General features: G+C 45.1%; 1 protein-coding gene across 2 annotated transcripts in view; it reads right to left on the bottom strand.

Moving 5' to 3' along the window:
- LOC126521393 (protein DOP1A) overlaps window positions 1-21,774 on the bottom strand; it is a 60,595-nt gene that overhangs the window by 29,584 nt on the left and 9,237 nt on the right. For both annotated transcript variants that reach the window (XM_050170083.3, XM_050170084.3), the window contains exons 6-19: window positions 20,784-20,973; window positions 20,362-20,492; window positions 18,977-19,286; window positions 17,708-18,113; window positions 14,754-15,023; window positions 13,680-13,873; window positions 12,901-13,140; window positions 11,766-11,866; window positions 10,636-11,068; window positions 9,485-10,528; window positions 8,235-8,394; window positions 5,744-5,957; window positions 3,965-4,196; window positions 1,182-1,367 (exon numbers count right to left, since the gene is read on the bottom strand). In XM_050170083.3, the coding sequence (XP_050026040.1) occupies window positions 1,182-1,367; window positions 3,965-4,196; window positions 5,744-5,957; window positions 8,235-8,394; window positions 9,485-10,528; window positions 10,636-11,068; window positions 11,766-11,866; window positions 12,901-13,140; window positions 13,680-13,873; window positions 14,754-15,023; window positions 17,708-18,113; window positions 18,977-19,286; window positions 20,362-20,492; window positions 20,784-20,973 (4,111 nt within the window). The remainder of the gene's footprint in view (window positions 1-1,181; window positions 1,368-3,964; window positions 4,197-5,743; window positions 5,958-8,234; window positions 8,395-9,484; window positions 10,529-10,635; window positions 11,069-11,765; window positions 11,867-12,900; window positions 13,141-13,679; window positions 13,874-14,753; window positions 15,024-17,707; window positions 18,114-18,976; window positions 19,287-20,361; window positions 20,493-20,783; window positions 20,974-21,774) is intronic.

Raw genomic sequence — 21,774 nt, 5'->3', positions numbered from 1 at the left:
GTCACGGACGGATAATTGAACCGGCCCAAGCAGCTCCCTCTGAGTAACAGGAATTAACCAACCAAGCAATAGGTGGTGTCCCACTATCACCCCTGGCGATGGTCACGCTGCAACAACTGAAAACGCGTCATGACAGCCATGACATTACAAATACCAATGTCCATGTGACTATGCAACTGCGCACCAAGGAGAGTAGAAAGTGTGTGACGTCGTACAGTTCGCATGGGAACGTTTGAAGTGAAGTCATAGTGGTGCAAGGTAGGCATGCATTGAGTTTACGTACCGAATCTGGAGACACTGCTGTGGCTACCGAAACTGGAGACACCGCTGCAGCTATGAGCAAAGCACGCAAGTGTGCAGCAGAAATTATCAAAGAACATCAATTGGTCATTACGATAAATTATGACACAAAATGTGTATTGTGTCATAATTGTTATTTTTGTTTGTCATCATTGCAGCAGGAAACTAAGTCTTTTTCGCCTTTTTTCTTTGTTCTTGCATCAAAAATTGATAATTGTTTGACCAACCATGGCTACTTTTCTTGGCTACCAATTAAAGCTTTTGTCGCAGTTGGCGACTTTATTGGCTACTTTTTCTCCCAAAGACCTGGCAAACCTGACAAGCAATGTCACTATTTTGACCTGTGTCGTATCAGTGTGCAGTGTGGCCTATAGCGTGGCATTCTCGTAATGGCACCAAACAGGCGATACCACTATAGCACCACTTCCGAACGAAAAGTTGTGCTAGCCGCAGAGGCATCGTCAAACGTCCAAGCCGGGTGCGACTTCAGCGTGGATGAGAAAAATGTGGGATGTTGGAGGGGCCAATGGGGGACGCTTCGTGCGAGCGGTGTTGCACTGTCTGCGCATGCATGGGCGCGCGTCTGCAAGTGTGCTTATGGTCTGGGCTATAGCAACGAGGCTAGCAGCGATGATAACGTAGAGCGAGTTCAGCATGTTCATATTAAATAAATGCTGTTTTCATTTTGTGAGCGCTGTCCTCACTTTTTTGTTCGGCCTGAATTTGAGGTATGTCTTTTTTCTTCTGGCTTCAGAAATTCAGGGGTCAGCTTAGAATCAGGGCCGGCCTAGATTCAAGTAAATACGGTATAAAGCTTCACTTTATCGCACTCACAATGCTTATCTAAAGGAGGCCTCGAAGAATATGCTGATGGTCCTCACCTTGGGTGCACCCATGACCCACAGCTGTGCCAACTTGGGTCCCTGTTGAGGTGGGTCCTTCTCTCGAGAGACAGCCTCCCAGACGGACACGAGGGCAGCCAGCAGGCGAGGCAGGTTGCTCAGCAGGCTCCGGCGCGTCGAAAGGATGGGGTCCAGACTGCCACCACTCTCGCGGGAATGCAGATCCTACAAAGCCACAGGTACAGCAGCTGACACTGTGCAAGTGGTCAGGCTGAAACGATCCTTCAACACCATTTTGTGGCATTGAAGAGATTCTTCTTCCTTACTTCATTAAACAGCGAAAGTTTGCAAAAGGAATTCTAGTACACAGGCACTCTGTAATGAAAAAAAAAAAGGAGGAGGAAGAGTGGGTCCTTAAAGGCCAACAGCAACAAAATTCGAATTTGACTAAAATGACGACACCTGAGCAGCGCATACTACTGAAACAATCTTGGCGAAGCTGCAGGACCGGCAAGTGTAAAAATTTCATATTAGCAGCAGCCTCGCACAGCAGCGTCGCACAGCACCTAAGCAGACGGCGAGTGCATCTGGTGGTTAGCAGATATGACATACATCCCAGCATGTCACTTCTCAGTGTGCTGCTGGCAGCCATGTCTAGAATGACGCCAAGGAGCCACGAGTTCCTGAGTCGCACATTAGGTACTTCCGGCAGCGATAATGGTGGCATTTTTTGGTGGAGGCGCTTTATGCATGCAGTCTACGCTCGTTACAACAGACCCGCATACAACAGACTTTCGGATAAAATGGACCATGTTCTGGCCTTAGTTTGTTCTACCTATTGTATTAATGCAATGAAGTTCGCTTTTAACGGAACGCGCTGCAACAAACTATTGGCTACAGCGGATGAAATTAGCAGCATTCTTTTTCAAAATAGAGCGTATAAAACATACTTTTGCCGTGTCAACACGGGCTAACAACTGACTTTTGAGGGTCAGACGACAATCGCGGCTCAATATCGCACGCGCGGGGAAGGAGGGGGGGGGGGGGTCTACTCTGGCTGCTGCAGCTCACGGTGCAGTCACCGTATACTGAAAGCAAACTGCGATGTGGTCAAAGTTCTTGCCTGCGCAAACGCCATATCTTGAAAGCGATCTACAATGTGGACGCTCAGTGCCGGTAGCGTCGTATGCACCATGCTTTTGACGTTTAGTTCACGTTGAAGCGAGAGACAGCATCAAAGTCAATTCGCTCGCTGTGCTCCCACGTTTATCTTGCTTAATTTGATATTGCAATTGATGCTTTGCCTTTCGGGTGAAACTGAGTCTTTTCTTCGCGACGAAAGTTTTGAAAGTGAGGTGTTTGGATATTATGGACTTCAGATAAAGTGGACATTTTTTGTTGGCTTATCAAGGTCTGTTGTAACAACAAGTCAAAATTTCATTGCAATTGGCCTTTAGGAGGACACTGAAGAGAATAAATCAGCTTAGACTGACAGCATATTCTTTCGAACTATTTTCATTAATTTCAAAGAGGTTGGGTATAGATGAGAAAATGAAGGCCAATCTTATTTTTTGTAAAATTCGCACTGAAACCCCAGTGCTGGTATGCCAATGTGACGTCATGGATTTCGACATATTGCCTCCTCGGGGAGTTGCAGGTATTATGCAATTTGCCATTATTTGAACACAAACAAACATTCTGTCCAAGAGAGCACTGCAGTGATCATAACTTTCTTTCTTTTCTTGTGAAGAAGTCAAAAGCCAGAGAAATATGTGGCAAATTTTCTGGCGTCGCACATGCAATGAAGTGTATGTGTGCATGCATGTGTGCATATTCTGTATTGCTACAAGTAGATCTAGCCTCACATATTGTGGTGCAGTAAAGTTATCCATACTTGCTAAGTCCAGTCTTTGGCTCCTTAATAATGCAGTGTAGTCCTTTGCAGACAAAAAATTAACGAGGCCCAAGAACACACCATTAAAATCCATGTCACAGCAAGCTGGTGTGGGAACTTCCGGGCTAGCATCACCATCTTTTGTCTTCATTCACTTTCATGGCTTACTAAACCTGCTCTTTCCATAAGAGTGCCCTTTTTTTGTACGGTATAAGCGTCACAACTAACATCTGCTCATGATTATATTGCACTTAGTGTTACACTGACGAACATAAGGGACAGGACGCAGACGTACATAGCACGTAGTCCACCAACTAGCCCCGTTCATTGCTTTAATTAACGTCTGCTGTTGGACTAGATGGTACCCTTTCTAGTCACTACTAATACAGATGAGCTTTTTCTTTCAGTGTCCTCAGTAGCATAGTGAGAGATGATCCTCACCTCTTTCATTTCTCAAAGCAAAGGGAAATAACTCTTGAATGAAATGGTTCAACTGCCTCCTTGGGTAGCTGCAGGCATTATGCAATTTGCTGTTATTTGAACACACGAACAAAACACATTCTGTCCAAGAGAGCGTTGCAATGATCATCATAATTTTCTTTCTTTTCTTGCGGAGGAGTCAGAAGCCTGAGAAATATGTGGATAATTTTCTGGCGTCACATGCATGTGTGCATGCATGTGAGCATATGCTGTATTGCTACAAGTAGATATAGCCTCGCATATTGCCAGCTTGCCACCATTTGCTCCCTCCTTAATGCATCATGCTTTAGATAAAATTATACCAGCAGCTGTCAGTCAAACAGTAATTTAAGAAGATGGGAAGTAGGTGTAAGACCTCATAATGACACTGATTGATGCTTCCAGGTACAACAGTTATGGTACATTGTGCACTGAGATAATGAGAGGCTGCGTAGAACACCCGCATTACCTTGCGTGGGTCAGTGTTGGAGAACACGTGGATAAGGTTGTAAATGATCTGCGATACATTGGCGCTGGAAGCAAGTGCCTGCGGGGCAGGAGGTGGCTGCTGGGTCACAGGAGTCACAGCCGCAGGTGCGGCACTGTCTAGCAGGCAGTAGTGGCACAGCAGAGTCAGCCCCTCCACAAGCAGAGTGAGGTAGTCAGGCGGGTAGGTGGACATGTTCTCCAGTTCCATGGCACTGCATTTAAGCTTGGGTGTTGCTAAGTTTACCCTCACAGCCTCCTTTATTCATAACGCATGCGAAATCCAGAAATCGTTTAATTGCAATGATAGAACAGATTTGAGTAACAATTTGTCCCATTTAAAAGAAAAGGGAAAGTTATTGTGATTCGAGAGTGTGTATATGTCTATATGGATCCTTGAATCTGTTATAAAAGTTTCCAAAAATTTCAGAAGGGAGGTATAAAAGTTTGCAACCCTATCTGTGCTACAAGAACAGTCATTTTGTAAGAAATTATATTTTGGAGAGCTTAACCCTTTGAGGGTAGATATTTTTTGCCATATGCGACTGCCCAGGGTAATTTTTTTTTATTGCAGATTCCAATTCTTCTTAGGGACTTATTTCTAAAGAAATGTACCGTAATTTTTCTAAGGTGACCGTTAAGTGAGAAAAAAATATTTTGTGTTGGTATATATGCACTCTTCATTCATGAATAACAACAATAAAAAAGGAAAAGACTGACGCATTTTTATGCACATAGTTCAAGGCTTTGAAAATCCGCACACGAGAATATTTCGCAAGCCTCAAATGTTCCTGCTCTTACACTAATAGGTACGTCCATAGCGTAATCGAACTATGTAGGTGCGCGCACTCAAGAAAACTGCTTGGTTGTATGAACATCAAAAAAAGCAACATGTGCGACAAATTTCCACTAATCTTCATCTTATCACCTACCAGCCAGGGCAATTAGTTTTCGCGTGTCTTAAAAAAAAGAAAAAAACTCATGCACAGCGGCATCCTTCCTATGCGCACACCTGTGAGCACTAAACGTGCGACAAACAAGCGGTCGCCCTTTGAGCAATTAGGAACAAGATAGCCATCAGTTTTGCAAGTGCAAAAAGTCGAAACCGCCCGTGAAACAAAATTGAAACAGCCGCCCGCCCGCGTGCACTCCAATGCGTGAGCGGTAGTATATAGACGTGCAGTAGCAAACTAGCGCTAAAACAAACCCTGCAACGAAAACCGAGAGAGGGAGGCCGCAGGAAATTGGTGCACTTTTTAAACGTACAGACGGCGCCGTAGATATACGGCATCGTCCATTTTCGATCTTGTTCGTGGCGCCGTATATTTACGTCATTGACCGTCAAAGGGTTAAAGCAGACAAAACTGATACTACGTTTTACCCAGTACTGAATCAATAGCTTCACTTAAACAGAACTTCACATAAACAAAGTCAATGTTTTACATGAGCTGTAAAGTGATACACTGTCTGCCTGAGGTAGAAAAATAAAGCAGTTTACACAGTCTAACCAAGTTAGGCTTGCGTGAAGAGAATCTTGGATGCAAAAGCAGGAGAATGCACTCTACAGTGCTGACGCAAGTGCTAGTTTTGCAAGTGGCACTGTACATTACTGCAACAAATGTCCAATCATGTTTTGTTGTATTGGTTTCATAAAATGATGACGACGACGATGAATGAGCACCAATAACAGCAATGTCCAGCTACAGGGGATTCAGTTAGTGACCTTACAATTGCAGAGCGTGCAGTACAACTGTTGCCTGACCTGGTGGCAGCGCATGGTGCAGCCACAGCCACCTCCAGGTTGGAGCACACCTGGCTGGCCACAGAAAGCACCAGCTGGGTAAGAGACTTGCCCGCATAGGGCAGCGCACACATCACCAGGCTCATCCAGTGGGCATGCAAATGGGCCTTGTGCTGCTGCCGCATGGCAGTCAGCAGAGCCGTGCCAAACATGGCCTGACAAGGGATCGGCACGTCTGCACGGAAAAACAGACATTATCATGGACCAATAGGCAAGCAGGAAAGTACAAAGTCAAGCACTCTTTACCAGCAATAGCTTAATAGCATGATTTTGTACTGCTATGTACAAAGAGGGTGTAGGCCTCAAACAATGCCACACAGCTGAAACAATGCTGACATTGCAAGCCATAAGTAATAGTTAAAAGGGGATCTGAAACACTTTTTGAACGTTGCCGATCTGTTGTAGAAGCTGCTGTGAACATGGGAGCCAAATATTGCTGCACTACAGCATGCAGCAAGGAAATTACAATCTCGTGTCAAAAACAGCAAAAGCTCACTTGCTCTTGCTTCCGCAGTGCCATCATGCAGCATCATCGAAAGCAACTGGACCCACTGCTATCGGCAGATTTCACGACGACAGCATTCTCAGTAATACATAATTGCTAATTTCGAATTAAATGATAAAATATACAGCAGACTTCCTTTAAGATGAACTCTAAGGGACCATAAAAATTTGTTGGTCTTATCAGATCAGAAGTTCATCTTACAAGAAGAATAATTGGCAACGTGACCAGGTGCCTCCAAATATCTTACTTCAAAGCAGTAAATGAAGCAGACTTGCAACCGGGAGAAAATGACAAGCATTTATTTACCTGAACTTAACAGAAAACTCCTCAAGTGGTACTGTTGCTTGGTTTCATCTAGTCCATGATGGATATCATGTCATTTGACCTAATGACCTTAAAAATCTTTCTCTGCCGTCGTGCTGCCAGAAAAAGTTCACTAGGGAGTTCACAGGCCATCGGTGCGGGCTACATGCTAGCGTAAGTACGAAGGAGCGCGCTGAGCGAGCGGCAAAGCAACGCAATGCAGAGGAAAGCCTAGGTCACATTGAGCGAAGTGGGGAAGAAGAAATGAGGCGAAGCATTGCGGAGGAGGAAGATAGGCCTAGGCTCACTGGGTTGACCTCCTCGGGCAGTTTCTACAGGCTTTGAACCGGGTTCGTCTAGCGATTACATTGTCCTCGCGCACTGCACTGTGTGTGCAAGCAAAAGCGTGCAACGGTGAATCGACGATGGCAGCTCGATCTCGTGTGCGCAAAGGAGGAAAATGGGATGGGGAAGCGTGCAGTCTTTTGTCGCGTGCAGTCACACGGGCTTTATTTTGAAAGCGATCTGCTTTGAGGGCACAGTCTAGGTGGGCAGATAGCTCGTAGCTTTGTGTATGCTGTTCTCGTCGCTCAGTTTGCATTTAAACGACAAGACAGCACGAAAGTTAATTTACTCACTGCTGCTGCCTTGCGATTCCTCACGCCAGTGTTTTGACAGCAAGCGTCTGCGGTCATCAAGTGTGATGTGTTCATGTTTACCTTTGCGCGCTGACACCATGCTTGTCAATTTAGCAAGCGAATGAAAGGCGTTCTACTCCGGCGGCTGCTGTGTATGGCACGGTCACGCGAGCACTGTCTTGAAAACGACCTGCGATACGAAAGTCCAGGCACACAGAGGGCTGATAGCTTCATGCGCGCTACAGTACCCATACACTTGCACATCACCCGCGTTTATGACATCACTGTTTCTTTTTGTTTCTCCCCGTTTTCGCCTCCGTCCATGGGTGATCTGCACTGCAGGCCTCCAGTTCGGTGCCTTGATGCATGCGCCCCCGGGCACAGCGCATCAAGGCACCCTAGCCGGCAGGATCGGTAGCGGTGGCGGTCACTCCGAATATTCGTCTTAACCGAACAGCAAGTCGGAGGCAATTCATCTTAAGCTTTTTTTTTTTTCTTTTTGCATTGAGTCTATGGAAAACCAAACGTTCCCATGTTTTTGTTATATGTGAGAATTCGTCTTAACCGAGATGGCAGCAGCTTGCCGCATAATAGTCTGCTACAACCACTACGAAGTGCTGCGACGAGCCCTTTTGCGGCTGCAACACCCAACTATTGGCGGGGCTTTGCCCTCTTGGCTTCTCTGCTATGTAGCTTCCAGTGTGCTAGCAGAGCCAAAAAGAGAAGGCCAAGTACGGGTGCGATAACTTGACTAACAGTTGAAGAATTTGAAAAATGTTTGCGGCACGAGATTCACGGGACGACATACTTTAATAGTGAAGCAATTCTATTATTAGTTAAAAAAGTGTTTCATTGCCCCTTTAAATTCTAGTTAAGTCTATTTGTTAGCTACTAATGATATGTACATGCATGCCTTCTGCTACAAAACTGGTTTCGGATTCGAGACTGCTTTCAGCATTCAAAATGGTCAGCAAAATTGGCTTTGAGTTCAAGACAAAGGACGCACTGTGCTGGTATCGTAGTGTGGACATCTGTGGCTGAAACCGCATCTTAGGTGCTGCCTTCTCATTGGCAGGCTTGTGACCTGGATGACTGTCGTCTCCAATCTGGGAAGTGACTCTCTCCTCAAACACAATAAGGGCTGCAATCAACTGGAGCAAGTAAACCTGGAAAAGGTAAAGAAAAACCTCACCAGAAGAAATGCTGAGCACAGCACTATTCTTTATTCAGTACTAACCCTTCTCTTATGTTACTTATGTTACTTATGTTACAAGGGAAGCCTCAACGAGAGTAACAGTTAAGAACCTGACCAAGACAAGTCTGTTTCAGCTTTCTTTCCCTTATCTCCCCCATCACGTTGATGGAAAAAAATAAAGGTTATTATATTATTAAGTCCCTTTGTGAAAATGCTGGCTCCAGGCCGAAGCTCTCCTAGTTCTTTCACTGATAATCGATGTCTCCCCCTTGTCCTGAATTCTTATTGTACAAAACAGAAGTAGCCTCAACATTCTATAATTATACAGTGCCTAGGTTGTCCTTTTCAAATAAACTGTAGATATAGCTGAAGTCTCAATCCTAAAAAAACAAGGTTAAAGCTGCAACAACAAACTGTAGATATAGCTGAAGTCTCAATCCTAAAAAAACAAGGTTAAAGCTGCCACAACAAAGCACAATACTGAAGAAGACGGGCCTCCCGGTAACTGACATGTTTTTGAACTTGTGTTGTAAAGCAAAATTAGTTGGTAGAATAAAAATAAATATTACTGATTTACATCATAAACACGTGGCTTAGCACTGCTGTTTACAATGTCAGACCTGACATACCTGTTCAACATGCTATTTAGAAGCAATTACTGCTGACTTAAGACACGTATGTGCATATGTGTTCACAATTATGCGATAATAACTTGGGGAAAGTATAATGTGCACACATTGAGAGCAACTTGGAGGCACAAACGATGGCTCTAAATTGAACTGAACCACAAAAATACGAATACAGGAAGCCAAATAACTACACACTACAAAGTCTATACCTTTGCCAAGGAAGGCTTCCTTGGCAAAGGTGTAGAAAAGGCCATTTGTGCACACATCCTAGTACTATATTTACCGCAAATGTTTCCATTACGCATGCTAACCAGTGTCACACAGGCTAATGTGAACAATACTCAACGCTGAAACACTGTCACACTTATTTCGTCTCAAAAAAGAGGTGGCTAACACCAACAAGAAAACAAACGAAGTGTGAGCACCACCAACCTGGAACGTTTCCTGAAAATCCTCAGCCAGTCCCTCACCATTGGATATCTTCTCGTTGAACTCAATGATGCGAACTGTCAGAGCATTATCGTTTTCCGAATATGGTTTCTCGAAGCTGTACACAGATGCTACGAGGCAGTGCAGAAGAGCCTTCTGAACTTTGCATCGAGTGAGCAGGTCATTAAGGTATACGGCAAAACTGCGGCCACTGTCCCGTACAACTGCAACGAGCTCCGAGAAAACCAGCCGCAACAGCTCACAACAGAGCAACCGCACATCCCGGTTTCCAGAGAGCTCTGCAGGTGTTAAGTGTGTCTGTGGCAGACTTGGGTAGTAACTCCGTACGAAGTACAGGCAGGCTGATACTAGCACCTCCAGAAACATGCTGCTGCGGTAGCCTGACAGTGCCTCTGGTGCCAGCTCGCCGTGAAAGTTGTTGCCAAATACGGACTTGCGATGACGAGCGAGCAAGGTCTGCAGCTGCGCACCGCGCTGTGACAACGAGCTGCTCACGCTTGTGGTTGCCATACTGCACAGTGCCACGCGTGGGTTTGACTCTATAATTGTCTTTAACACTGTGAGTGCATACAGAGTCTTTTGCGAATCGAATACTTGGCAATACAGCAAGAGGTGCGTGTGCAGGGGGTGGGAAGTGATTTGCCCCGAAGGAGTGTTGGAAGTGGCATCCAGTCGAGTTGCATCTTCGCCGAACAAGTTCTGGGCAGTGGTGTCAAGGGGCTCCTTGAGTTCTGATGAAGTAGCAAGGTCAATTATCTCATCGAGTATAGAGCACACCACAATGTTTGAGAGGTCTTCCTTGGTGCTTGGCTCATCCGACTCATCGAACGAACTCTTGCGGAGGGCAGCACCATCAATGCGTGTGGCATTGGAGAGATCGGGAGGGTCGTAGCTGTAAGAGTCCAGACCACAGTCGCTTGACAGTGAGGTCAGTGAACCGAATGGATTGATGAACAATGACATCTGATGCAAAGACTCGAGTGCTGGGGGAAATTCCATGTCTACATTTGAGCTGCGAGTCACAACCTGCAATAATAAAGTAACAATTCATTTTACAGTCCACTCGAAATAGACATACTCAAAACAGGGAGAAGTCAAACTGTGTGGCAATGCAACAACACGTTGATGCTGACCTTTGAACCGTTTCCCTTCTCAGGTCCAACAATAGAAGTCAGTGCCAGCACTTTCCTCTCGGGGTGCAAGGGCGCGACAACGCTAGTGTTGCCAGCAGTGAGAGCTGTCACCTTGGACTTGTCCACATGGTAAATGACATTTCCACCAACGCTGCTGATGGCGAAGATTCGGCCCTCCGAATTGGTGTCGTCGCGGGAGGTTACCGGGGTGGCATCTGCGGTCACCGCTGCAGGCGTGGTGGCAGCTCCTGCCTGCACACTCACATGCTGCACCGAGATTCGAGCAGTGTCTGGGTGCAGAAGCACCATCATGGCAGGCTCCAACAGCCGAGCCAAGTCCCCCCGCATGAGCGAGTGATTCAGCCAGACCTGGGCTGCTGCCCTCTGCATCCCAGAAGGCCTACTCAGGCTGTGCAGCATCTGGAACAGGCACCTGGCACAGAAATTATCAGGAAGCAATCAAAACCTAATTGTGGTAGTTTCCAAAGCAGCAGTGGGCTAGGAGAGATGCCATATTTCAATCATTGATTGATTTCAAACACCTGGCATTCCTTAAGTGCACCCAAAGCATGCTACATGACTGCTACTGCATTTTGCCCCCATCAAAATGCAACCACTGCAGCCAGCAACCGAATCCACAACCTGGTGTTTAGCGTTGCAACGCTGTAGCCACTAAGCCACCCCGGTTATTTCGGAAAGCAACTGGTTTATTGACTGACCTGGTAGTTTGAACTTTCTAAAGCAACAAAGGGCTCTAACAGATGCCACAGCCGAGAGAGCTCCAGAATCATTTCAACCACGTGGTGAACTGATTGAATGGGTTTAACATCCTGAAGCAGCACAAGGGCAATGGGAAGAGATGCTGTGTTGGTGGGCTCTGGATTTGATTTGATTTAGATTTGATTTTGACGCTCTTGAATTCTTCTGAATGATTGATGGGTCTTCATGCACCAGAGTAACACAAGGGCTATAAGGTATTTATTCAAATATGGCATTTCTCATTTGCCTGCTAGCCCCCTGGATAGCTCAGATAGCATGGTAAATTTCCTAGAAAGTCAGTGGCGCCAGGTTCAAGCTAGCTAGGGGGCCACACTCGTACTGGTTACAGAAGGATGCATAAAGAACCCTACCTGTCAAATGGACGAACAAGGTTTGATGGAGTAGATTTGAACTTCAGGTCTCTGCTCAGATGCCAGAGGATGGCAAACCTCTTCTGGGCATCTGTCTGCTCCTACAAAAATTTTAAAACGTAAAGAAAATTAGCACTAGATTGGACATGCAGAGAAAGTGAACAATCTACCCATGTGCTGAGAGTGAGGTTGTGTAGTTATTCCTTTACAACAGTTACAGAAACTGAGCGATTGATTTTTAGCATTCTGAAGTAACAGAAAATGGCTGTGAGAGGTATTATAGGTAAAACCTCTGGTTTAATCTTGACTGCATGATGTTCTCAATCAATCACAACACCTCGTATTTAGCGGTAAATAGCACAACCAGTGAGCCACCACAGTGTGTTTACAAAAGCCAGCTGTTGAATATTTCCAGTTGCACCTACAACATTGAAATTGCTAGAGCAGCTCCCCTTTTATCATTGTGCCCTCACCCCTAGGATAGAAAAAATCAATTGAAAAAAAAAAACCATCAGCCAGTTTTAAACTGAAGTCTTTCTCAGAAAACTGTGCTGCTTCTGACTGCATCCAAAGAAACAAGCAAAGTATGTGCACCAAGAGAAGTACTTCAAGCAAGGGGCAACCGTTATGAGCAGCACTACAGTACACAACACATGGACTGGAATAACAATACTATTCCAATCTGTTTTTATTCCAAATTCACAATTAGCCCTTTGTGATAAGTCAAAATGGCTCGAGCACAAGCCCATATGGGCAGTCGCCATGACCCTATGGCCTGGGCTCCAGCCATTTTGACTTATCACAAAGGGCTATGGCAGATTTGGAATAAAAACATTGGAACAGTTTTATGATATCCCAATCAAAGAAGTTAGGCATAGCCAGTGGAATGAAGTGAGAAGCAGGATAGGAAAGAGAAAGAAAGAACCAAAAGTAGTGGTTTTCTAAGGAGTGCAGAAAGAAGGATAGCCGCATTGGAATACAGGTGTGGGTGGGGCAAAGTGCTAGACACAGTGTGACATGGCTTCTTGTACTTAGTTCTCTGTACTGTGCGCATACACACACGTCCTGGACTTCTGGTTGACTTGAAAGTAACAGCCCAAGTGGCTTCCCTCTCCTAACCTTGGCCATGGCATACCTGGTCATTCTCACTGGCCAGTGCCCGGCACAGGACATCTTCGCAGGAACCGTCCTGCTCGGGCGTCAGGTTGTTCAGGAGCTGCAACAGTTCAACAGCTCGGAGGTGCAGGTCACTGGCCCCTGGCTCCAGCAAGCCCCAGAGGCGGCTCGCCGCCAGGCCCACAAAGTGTGTCCGTTCAAGAATCACACGCAAGTCTCCCGGCCGCACCATTGGCACGACCACCATAGCCAGAGTGGCCTGTAAAAATTGTGCAGGGAGGCGAAAGCGGCATTTCTCAATCCAGACCTGCCACAGGAGCTTGCAGGCTGTACACAGGGCTGTACACAGCGCTGCAAATTTTTCTTGGGTGTAACCCTTTCTCAAAAGAAATGAAGCCACTAGGAGCAAGAGTTGATTTTTTGTTTACTATGATTGAATGTGAGTGTGCTCAAAGTAATCAAGAACATCTGTGGCCCACCGTGCAGAATTAGGAACAGGTACAAGGGAGCTGCAGCCATTCAGTCGTCTAACAGTACAAGTAAGGAGGCACCATTTATAATGACAGGGAAGCGAGGTGACAGTAGGTCCGTTTCCCTTCTCCCAATTCCTTTAGGCAGCCCTATCGTGGCCTCTCCCTCTAATATGACATGAAGCAGGAGGCTCTTCACTTCTTGGTAAAGCTCTCCAGGTGTGCCGACCTTCTCGAAAATTTCACAATATAGCAGTGCCGTAACTGCCATTATCGAAGTGGCAGATAATGACAAGATTGAAATGATCAACGTGGTGTAGTAGCACACCTGGCTGCCTGGAGAAAGCATGCGGCTTCCATCACGCAAAGATGGCTCCAGGGCCACGGCTGCTGTTCTGGCAAGGCCCAACAAATCTAGCACCGTGGCAAGGGTCTGCAGCAGAAGGTCACGGTCTTCCACGAAGCAGGACAGCATTAGCAACTGCCGTAGCCACACAGGGAGGAACTCTTCATCTGGGCTATCTGCACACAAGCACCAAGCACAATGACCAGGTCCCACATTGAGATTTTACTCTTTTTTTATGATGCAGTGCTTGCACTCAGACCAAAAAGAAAAGAATAAGAAAAAAGCAAGGTAAAGAAAGGTAAATGCAGAAAAAGAACTGAGCACATCAGCTTGAGCATAACAAGGTGCTAAGGCACCTTGTTATGTCACTGTGCAACACATATTAGAGCGAGGTCTGTCTGCAGTGTCAAGTATATCTAGTCAGTATAGTGTATTGAACACCAAGCACCAGTGCTACTGAGGGAAGTACAGGCCACTCAAACCACACAAAGAAAGTTCCATTGAACAGGTTCCATTGAACAAAGCAGTTCCATTGAACAAAGCAACATTCCAAATGCCTATCATGTCAAAGCTCAACATGTACACCTGTGATCAATGAACAAAACTACGCAAGCTAGACATTCTGCAAGGGGAAAAAAGAAAAAAGCAAGGTTGCTGGCATATTCAGACTGACAACCTGAAATTAACCAATGTGCTGCAACTTTTGCATGTGAAGACTGAACTGCAGTCTTCAGTTTCAGGTTGTATAAGAAGGCATTGAGGAGGAAGAGGAAATAACTTTATTGAGTCCTAAGGGACCCCTCCCCACCCACTCTTGGTTTAGTGGTCAGCAGGGGTCGTGGCCACACAGACATTGGGACGGGAAGCCCGTGAGCCTCCGCCCTTTCGTGAACCCTCTAGACTGCCCGGAGCTGGGTCTGGTGGTCATCGTTTCACAGGGCGTCCACCCAATGTTCTTTACTGAACACGGAAATTGCCTTTTTTTTTCGCGTAATGCCTGGTTTATTGATGACAGGTGTACAGTTGCAACGCACCTTACTCATTCACGAAACTCACGTGGAGAGTCGTCATCAAAGAAGATGGCCTTGAGTGTACCCAGAGATGCTGGGAATGAGGACAGCTCCACAAGTAGCTGGCAAAGGGTAGCGTATGTGCCCTTCAGTTTGCTAAAGCCAGGCTGCACATCTAGCTTGATCTGTGGAACCTCTGTGTTCTCCACGGGCCTGGGAGGCACTTGCGGCAGCTCGATGCTTTGATATGGGTCGCCACCTTCTTCCTGAAGCAAACACTGTTGTAGCAGCCCATGCAATTCTTTCTCCCTGTCATCTGCAATCAACCGAAGAAATAAAGACTAGGATGATGTGTGCACGAAGACGACTTTGAGGGAAAAGGGAAGAGAAGACTACGAAAGAAACGGTGCTTGGTGATGAAATGAGAACTTGTGCCAGGGTGGTTCCCTTCTGTGGCGGATGCAAATGCTATCCTCTCCCTACTCCCCGTTACCCCAAACACTTTCTCCTCTGTGCTGTCTACCTAACCATGGTCCTTTGTACCGCTAGCTTGACCGAGTCTTACTTTTGTGGCATAGGTTGGTGTCATAGTGGAAAATGAACACTGGTGCAACATTTATGAATGACACCAACAGCTGTCGTAGAGGCAGAATCAACCAAACATGTAACAATGTAAACAATGTTAATTACTTCTGAAGAACTTGCTGCATAAAACCAACAAGAGTACACTTCCATTAATTTGATCCCGACCGAAGGTCCCAGCTGCCACCCATGCATTTCTATGGGTACAAACTTTCGTTATATTGATGCTAAAATTGGCTTTTGCTGGTTAATTCAAACTTGACCAGCCAGCATGCACACGCCTGACCCCTATAGTGACTCCAATAGCGACCCCTTTACTGGTAGAAAATTAATTATGGAGTTTCTCTTGCCAAAACCACGATCTGATGATTAGATGCACCATAGTGGGAGACTCCGGATTAATTTTGACCAACTGGAGTTCTTTAACATGCACCTTAAGAGGAAGCTTTAGCTCGGGCCCAACTCCGACGTGGCCTATTCAAATACATGTAAAACACAAAAATCCTTACGAGATGGGGTACCCCTGGACAGTTTTCAATGAAATTTGTTGCATTTGAGAGAGAAGAATTCTAGTGACTGTTGAAAAGTGGAAAGTCTGAAAATATAGAAGCACGAAGTTTACAAAGTAATAGCTCTCTGTCAAGAACAGGTATCGGCAGTTCTGTACATGGTACACATTAGATCATTGAAAGCGGACAAATTTATAAGTAATTTTACGTCTTATGTGAATTATGTTGTGTACAAGGGTTCTGGCAAAAGCTGTATTTACACATTACAAAATTTTTAGATTAATGTGTAACACATCACTTTGTCCACTTTAGATGTACTATGTGATGCAATTTTAATTTTCATTGCTGAATTACGGAGTTGTAAACTTGATGGTTTCGTTTTCTGAAAAGTTGCAATTTTTGCCAATTTTTAGTAAAAAATTGTCACTAGATTTCAAGTTTTTCTTTTAAGTGCAACAAACCTCGTCATGTTTGGTGTAGTGGTTGCCAAGAAAAACAAATTCTTCTTCTACAAGTATCTAGGTAGGAGCACCCGAACTAAAGCTTCCTCTTAATTTAAGTACATAATGTTTTTGCATTTCTCCCATCGAAATGCAGCCGCCGTGGCCGGGATTTTCACAACCTCGTGCCTAGCAGCGCAACACCAAAGCCACTAAGCAACCACGACGGGTCACTGGCACCATCTGCCTCGGCAGAGCTTAACGGAGAGTGAATTGAATGTGTTGAACACGTCATATACCGCCGATAAACCCTATTTTCGGTCTGACCGATGCAATGATGGCAGCTCACAATGTCTAATTATGGTATTTAGCCAATTCTAATACGCATAATTCTTTTTCCAAGAAACTGAACTGTTAACATCAGTGGTGACGTTCTTATGCTTTGGCACAACACGGCTGTATTGCGGCGAAGGTGACTATAGAAAACTGGCTGTCACTGTGCAACACATATTAGACCCTTGCCCAATTTTCTTGTGAGCATTAGATTTATACTTTGTGTAGGAGCGTTAATGTTAGTTCTACATTAGTTTTCTACTTAAGGGGGCCCTGAAACACTTTTGTAACTAATCACAGAATGGCATTACTACCAAAGGCTGTCATCTCTCGAACCTCATGCAACGAACATTTTTCTAATCCTTCAACTCTGAGTAGCGTTATCGCACCTATATCTGGCTTTCTCTCTCTTCGCCTCTGCTGCCATGCTGGAAAATACACAGCAAAAGAAGCCCTGGCCAAAAGCTGAGTGTTGCAGTGGTAAAAGGAGTCGTCACGGCACCCCATGGCAGCCACAGCAGACTACACTATGCAGCACGCTACTGCCACTACAGAGGCCACGTGTAGCCGATGCAGCTACGCGCAGTGCAAAAATGAAATGGTTTTTCTGTCTTTCTGAAATCACAGACATATCTGTTTATCATTTATTTAACTCAAAATTAGCCATTATGTATTAACTGAGGGTGCTCTTATGATCACGAAATCAGCCAATTGCATTGGTGGGTCCAGCTGCTTTCGTTGACACTGCACGACAGCAATGCAGAAGTGAGAGCAAGCAATCTTTCGCCGTTTATGACACGATACTGTAAATTGCATCCTGCATGCAGTGCAGTAATATCTGGCTCCCATGTTTACAGCAGCCTTTACGAACGACCAACCTTTTCTTACTTTGTTCAACATGCGTTTCACACACATAGAAAGCAAGGGTGCATTTGGTGTGGGGGCATGTTAGAATCAGGCAAATACTGTTAAATAAATCGGCATTTTGTTTCGAAGTTTTTTCTGCATCTTTAATTCAACCTACAGGCTAATTCGTTCGATTTCGTCAGTCCCATCAGGATCGAATTAACGAAAGTCGACTCCACAGATATAGCTTTGGAAGACAAAGCTAATCTCAATATAGAGCCTACACTCACCTTTCTTTGCTCTCTTGGAGATGAGCACAGCAGAAAACTGGCGCAGAACGGCATCGGCATCGACAAGCACCCAGAGCTCAACAAAGCGGAGGAACAGGTGCTGAAAGGACGACGTACAGCTGGAAATTAGATTTGCTAGAGAGAGCTCCTCTTCGCAGGATGCCGACTGCTTTTCCAATGACGTCAGCTGGCGACTGGTAATGTGCGAGTCGGCGAGCGAGCAGGCAGGCTCTGTGCAGGAAGTGTTGGGGTGCATGGTCGTCGGCTGCACCTTGGAAAGAAGCCTCGAGCAAAGCAGCAGAGCGCCATTAAGCTCCTCGGGTGAGAGCAAGCTGCAGTACCGCTCTAGATCTTTCGCGACCTTCTGCAGGAGAGCTGGGAGGTTCTCAGTTTCCACATAGGTGTCCTGGAAGTAAAAGGTATCTGTGTGAACATAAAAAAGAGCAAGCAGACAGATTGAACAAACCAGATAACCATCCCAGACAAGTTACTAGTAGCGTCCATTTTGGACAAACCATAATTACCTCAGGTATATTTATTTAGTTTCCCACTGATTGTCAGATTTTGTTAAGCCAAACCAGAGAACACAGATTTGGAAGAACTGATTTGACCAGAGTATACAGTAAATGGACCAGCAATTTTTAAAGCTTTTTTAAGGTGCAAAGCTTGCCTTTTGGAGTCGAGATCGTATCATGCCTTAACCTCCAGCCCTAGGATAAAACGCTCTCGCAAATCAGACCACAGTATTTAAGTGTGGCCTTTTAATTCTGAGCTCGAGTAATCTTCATAAAATATTTGCTATTGCCTGTTGCTAACTTCGTGTCTGGTGCATCACGGCTTTATCCACCTTTATGTCACAAAACTCTGCATGCACAAATAACATCCAGAATCATCAGTGACCATAAGCCAGATGCTGCGGCACTAACAAGCAGTCAGTACAACAGTATTGTTTCAGTGCCACTCGAGAAATAGCTTGCAAAATTGATGCCACATTATGTTTGGCTTCACCGCAATGCACATGTGTGTTCAGAATTCTTTCCAATGAACCCCGCCGCGGTAGCCCGCTAGCTATGGCGTTCAACTGCTACTGAGCTCAAGGTTGTGGGTTCAATACTGGCCACAGCGGCTGCATTTTGATGGGACGAATTGCAACAACACCAGTGTACTTAAGATTTAGGTGCACGTTAATGAACACCAAAAGGCCAAAGTTAATCTGCAGTGCCCCACTACAGCATGTCTCAACCCAATTACCAATTACCAAATTCTTACCAATGAGATGACTTCCAGGAGAAACTCCGACAGGACACACACTTCAATTAGCGATGGCTGTCCGGCACCAACATGAACCACCTTGCTTCCCTCACTGCACTTTGCCACGGGAGGCACCTGTACGGCAGATGACGATGCATTCTCGCAAGCACACTGGAAGCACTTGTGCACGTACTCCCAGAGATAGTTCGGCTCCAAGGAGCTGAACAGCAGGTTGGCAGTCTTGATCAGCTCAAAGTTGCTCCGGTTGGTTTGCTTTTCCTGATGGGACTTGGTCACTGTCCCCAGATTGCACTCAATGTACAAGGACCTGACATTCCACATGAGAGAATAAGGAAATTAGGACCACATGCCACAATCGGACTGTTGAGCACGTTTTTACGTGCTCAAGCTTTAGTGGATATTCTACTCCTTTTCCCAAAGGTTGACAACACATTAGACTTCATTACCCTATCCCCTTCAACTACAGTATACACATTTGTGTTTGCGACTTGTTTTTGCCATTTCTGGACAGTGGTGGCCAGGAATAGACAGACCATGGACCATGAAATATGGTTTAATGGAACCCTCCGTGTACTCAGTGTGGTTTAATATCACTTCAATGTTCAGATACATGTGATCACCTTGATGAAGACACTAGATCATGCTTGACAGGATGTCTGATGTGCAGTGTTCCATCAGCAACATACAAAGAATGGCTTTTTTTTTTTTTCCCTTTTCGTAATGCCTGCGACCAATTTTCAGCTTGCGCATGTGCTTTGAGCTGGCGACAATTCTTTTCATGAAAAAATGCAATAAAGCAATATTTTATTACTTTGAGGCTACAAAAATTAAATAGGGAATACAAAAACCATCATGCAACTACTTTGACTTTCTTTATTGAGTCTTCAATGACTGGGAATGAAATTAATGAAACTTTGACACACTTATTGTCAGTCCTCCACTGTTCATGACAGAAGGGGATATAGTAACTCTTTATGCCCTGATTATGTTTCTTTCGCTTTTCTTTTTTTTTACATTTTGGATTTCTTGCCTGAAGAACTCTCAGACAAAGCTAGATTAATATTCAGGCAGGCAGCTGTAAGGTGGGCTTTCATTGAAGTTTTCAGTTGTTTTCGTGACATACATAAATGTAATAAATTTCACACACGATTGTTACAGGTTAACCTAAATATCAAGTTTGTTTGTTTACCCTAGACCAACCTGCTCAGGGGCCCCAGAAAAGAATAAGAAACTTGGCACTCACGACAAAGACAATATATCTCTTGTTCATGAAACTACCTGCTGACAATAACGCACCATCAATAGGTTTATTTGGCAGAGAAGCATGTACCAGAGTGAAAGTTTTGCATGTTAGAAGTTTGCATAAAGTAAGGAAATCTCACCTGAACACGTCAATTAGAATGTCATCGAGTATGAAATTCGTTTCAGGCTTGTCCATGAGTGAGACGAGAATCCTGTACGGCCAAAAGACCGAAAAGTTGCTGCTGAGAACAGGCGACCTGGATGTTGAAGGCTGCGAATATGCAAGAACAAAGCCCAACATGATGCAAACATGCACAGAAATATATATATATAAGAAGCAAGAGATTTACATGTAATACAATAAACATAACTATATTATTTATAACTACTTTCCTCTGAAGCATCTAGTGCATGCATCTCATGCTAGTTTCTTGCATTCTTCCCTTGTGACAGCTAGCACTTGAGACGCTGTGTTAGTCTGAACTACCTTCAGGATCAGCCCACATATTCTGTTAGATACACCCAAAGTTGGTGAAGTCACATTGATAACCAATCCACTTACACTGAACAAGCACTTAATGGCTTCCAAGAGGAGTGCACTTGAATGCATGTGAAAGTAGGTTGCCTGTGCAGGTTCTGGAGAGTCGGGCACAGGGGAGGACGATGGCTCAGACGATCCTGCAGACTCGGGCGATGGCACAATGCCGACAGTTGACGAACCATCACTTCCAAACAGCCAGGCAAACAGCCGCCTGGCAACGGGAGCACAAGTGTCACCTCTAAGCCTCAATATTTGACGACAGTAATGGAATCTCAATGTAAAAACTTGACAGATTACATGCGGTTATACGGGGTGTTCTTTTCCAATACTTCAGCTGAACCTCGCAATAACAAAATCGGTGGGGAATGTGAAATTTCATTATTAGGAAATGAGACAGCACAGATAGGTAATGCGTCGCAGAATAAAAATTTACTGTCAAAATTTCATTAGCCTATATTGGCAAGCCGACAATATACAAACCGACAGTACAAAGTGCACCACATGCATTGATCAAAAGTGGCAGCACTGCCGTGGAGCAGTATTCTCGATCAATTGCTTTCGGAGATACGATCACTTTTGGGAGATTTGGCGTTAACAGCAGTATTTCTCCAACGCACACTGTCGCCCGTAGGCGCCGCACGTCCAGCCCTTTCATGCAAATCTATGTCGAGCGCCGAATCCACAGGCGATGTCAAGTGGCACCAAAACCAACGTTCTTGAAGCAAGGGATGCCTATTCCTGGACGATCACTCAATCATAGTCTGATGCGTGGCACTACAAGCTGCGACCGCCATTTTAAGCGCCATAAACAATCCCACAACGGTGGAACATGGATTTCCTTGTTTTTGCTGCATTTTTCCCACCAAAGTGCACATTACGCATTTGACTGGGTGTGCAAAAACAATCATGTCAGTAGCAACATGCGTGATGCTTCAAAGGGGCAATCAACAAAGAAAATGGCGGCTATGACGTGTTTCCAGCGCATGGAATCTCTTCTGGCGCTTGGCTGTTT

This window comes from Dermacentor andersoni, chromosome 6, assembly GCF_023375885.2.
Source record: "Dermacentor andersoni chromosome 6, qqDerAnde1_hic_scaffold, whole genome shotgun sequence".
NCBI lineage: Eukaryota > Metazoa > Arthropoda > Arachnida > Ixodida > Ixodidae > Dermacentor > Dermacentor andersoni.
Note: the sequence above shows the minus strand (reverse complement) of the source record. Positions and strands in the feature narration are given on the sequence as shown.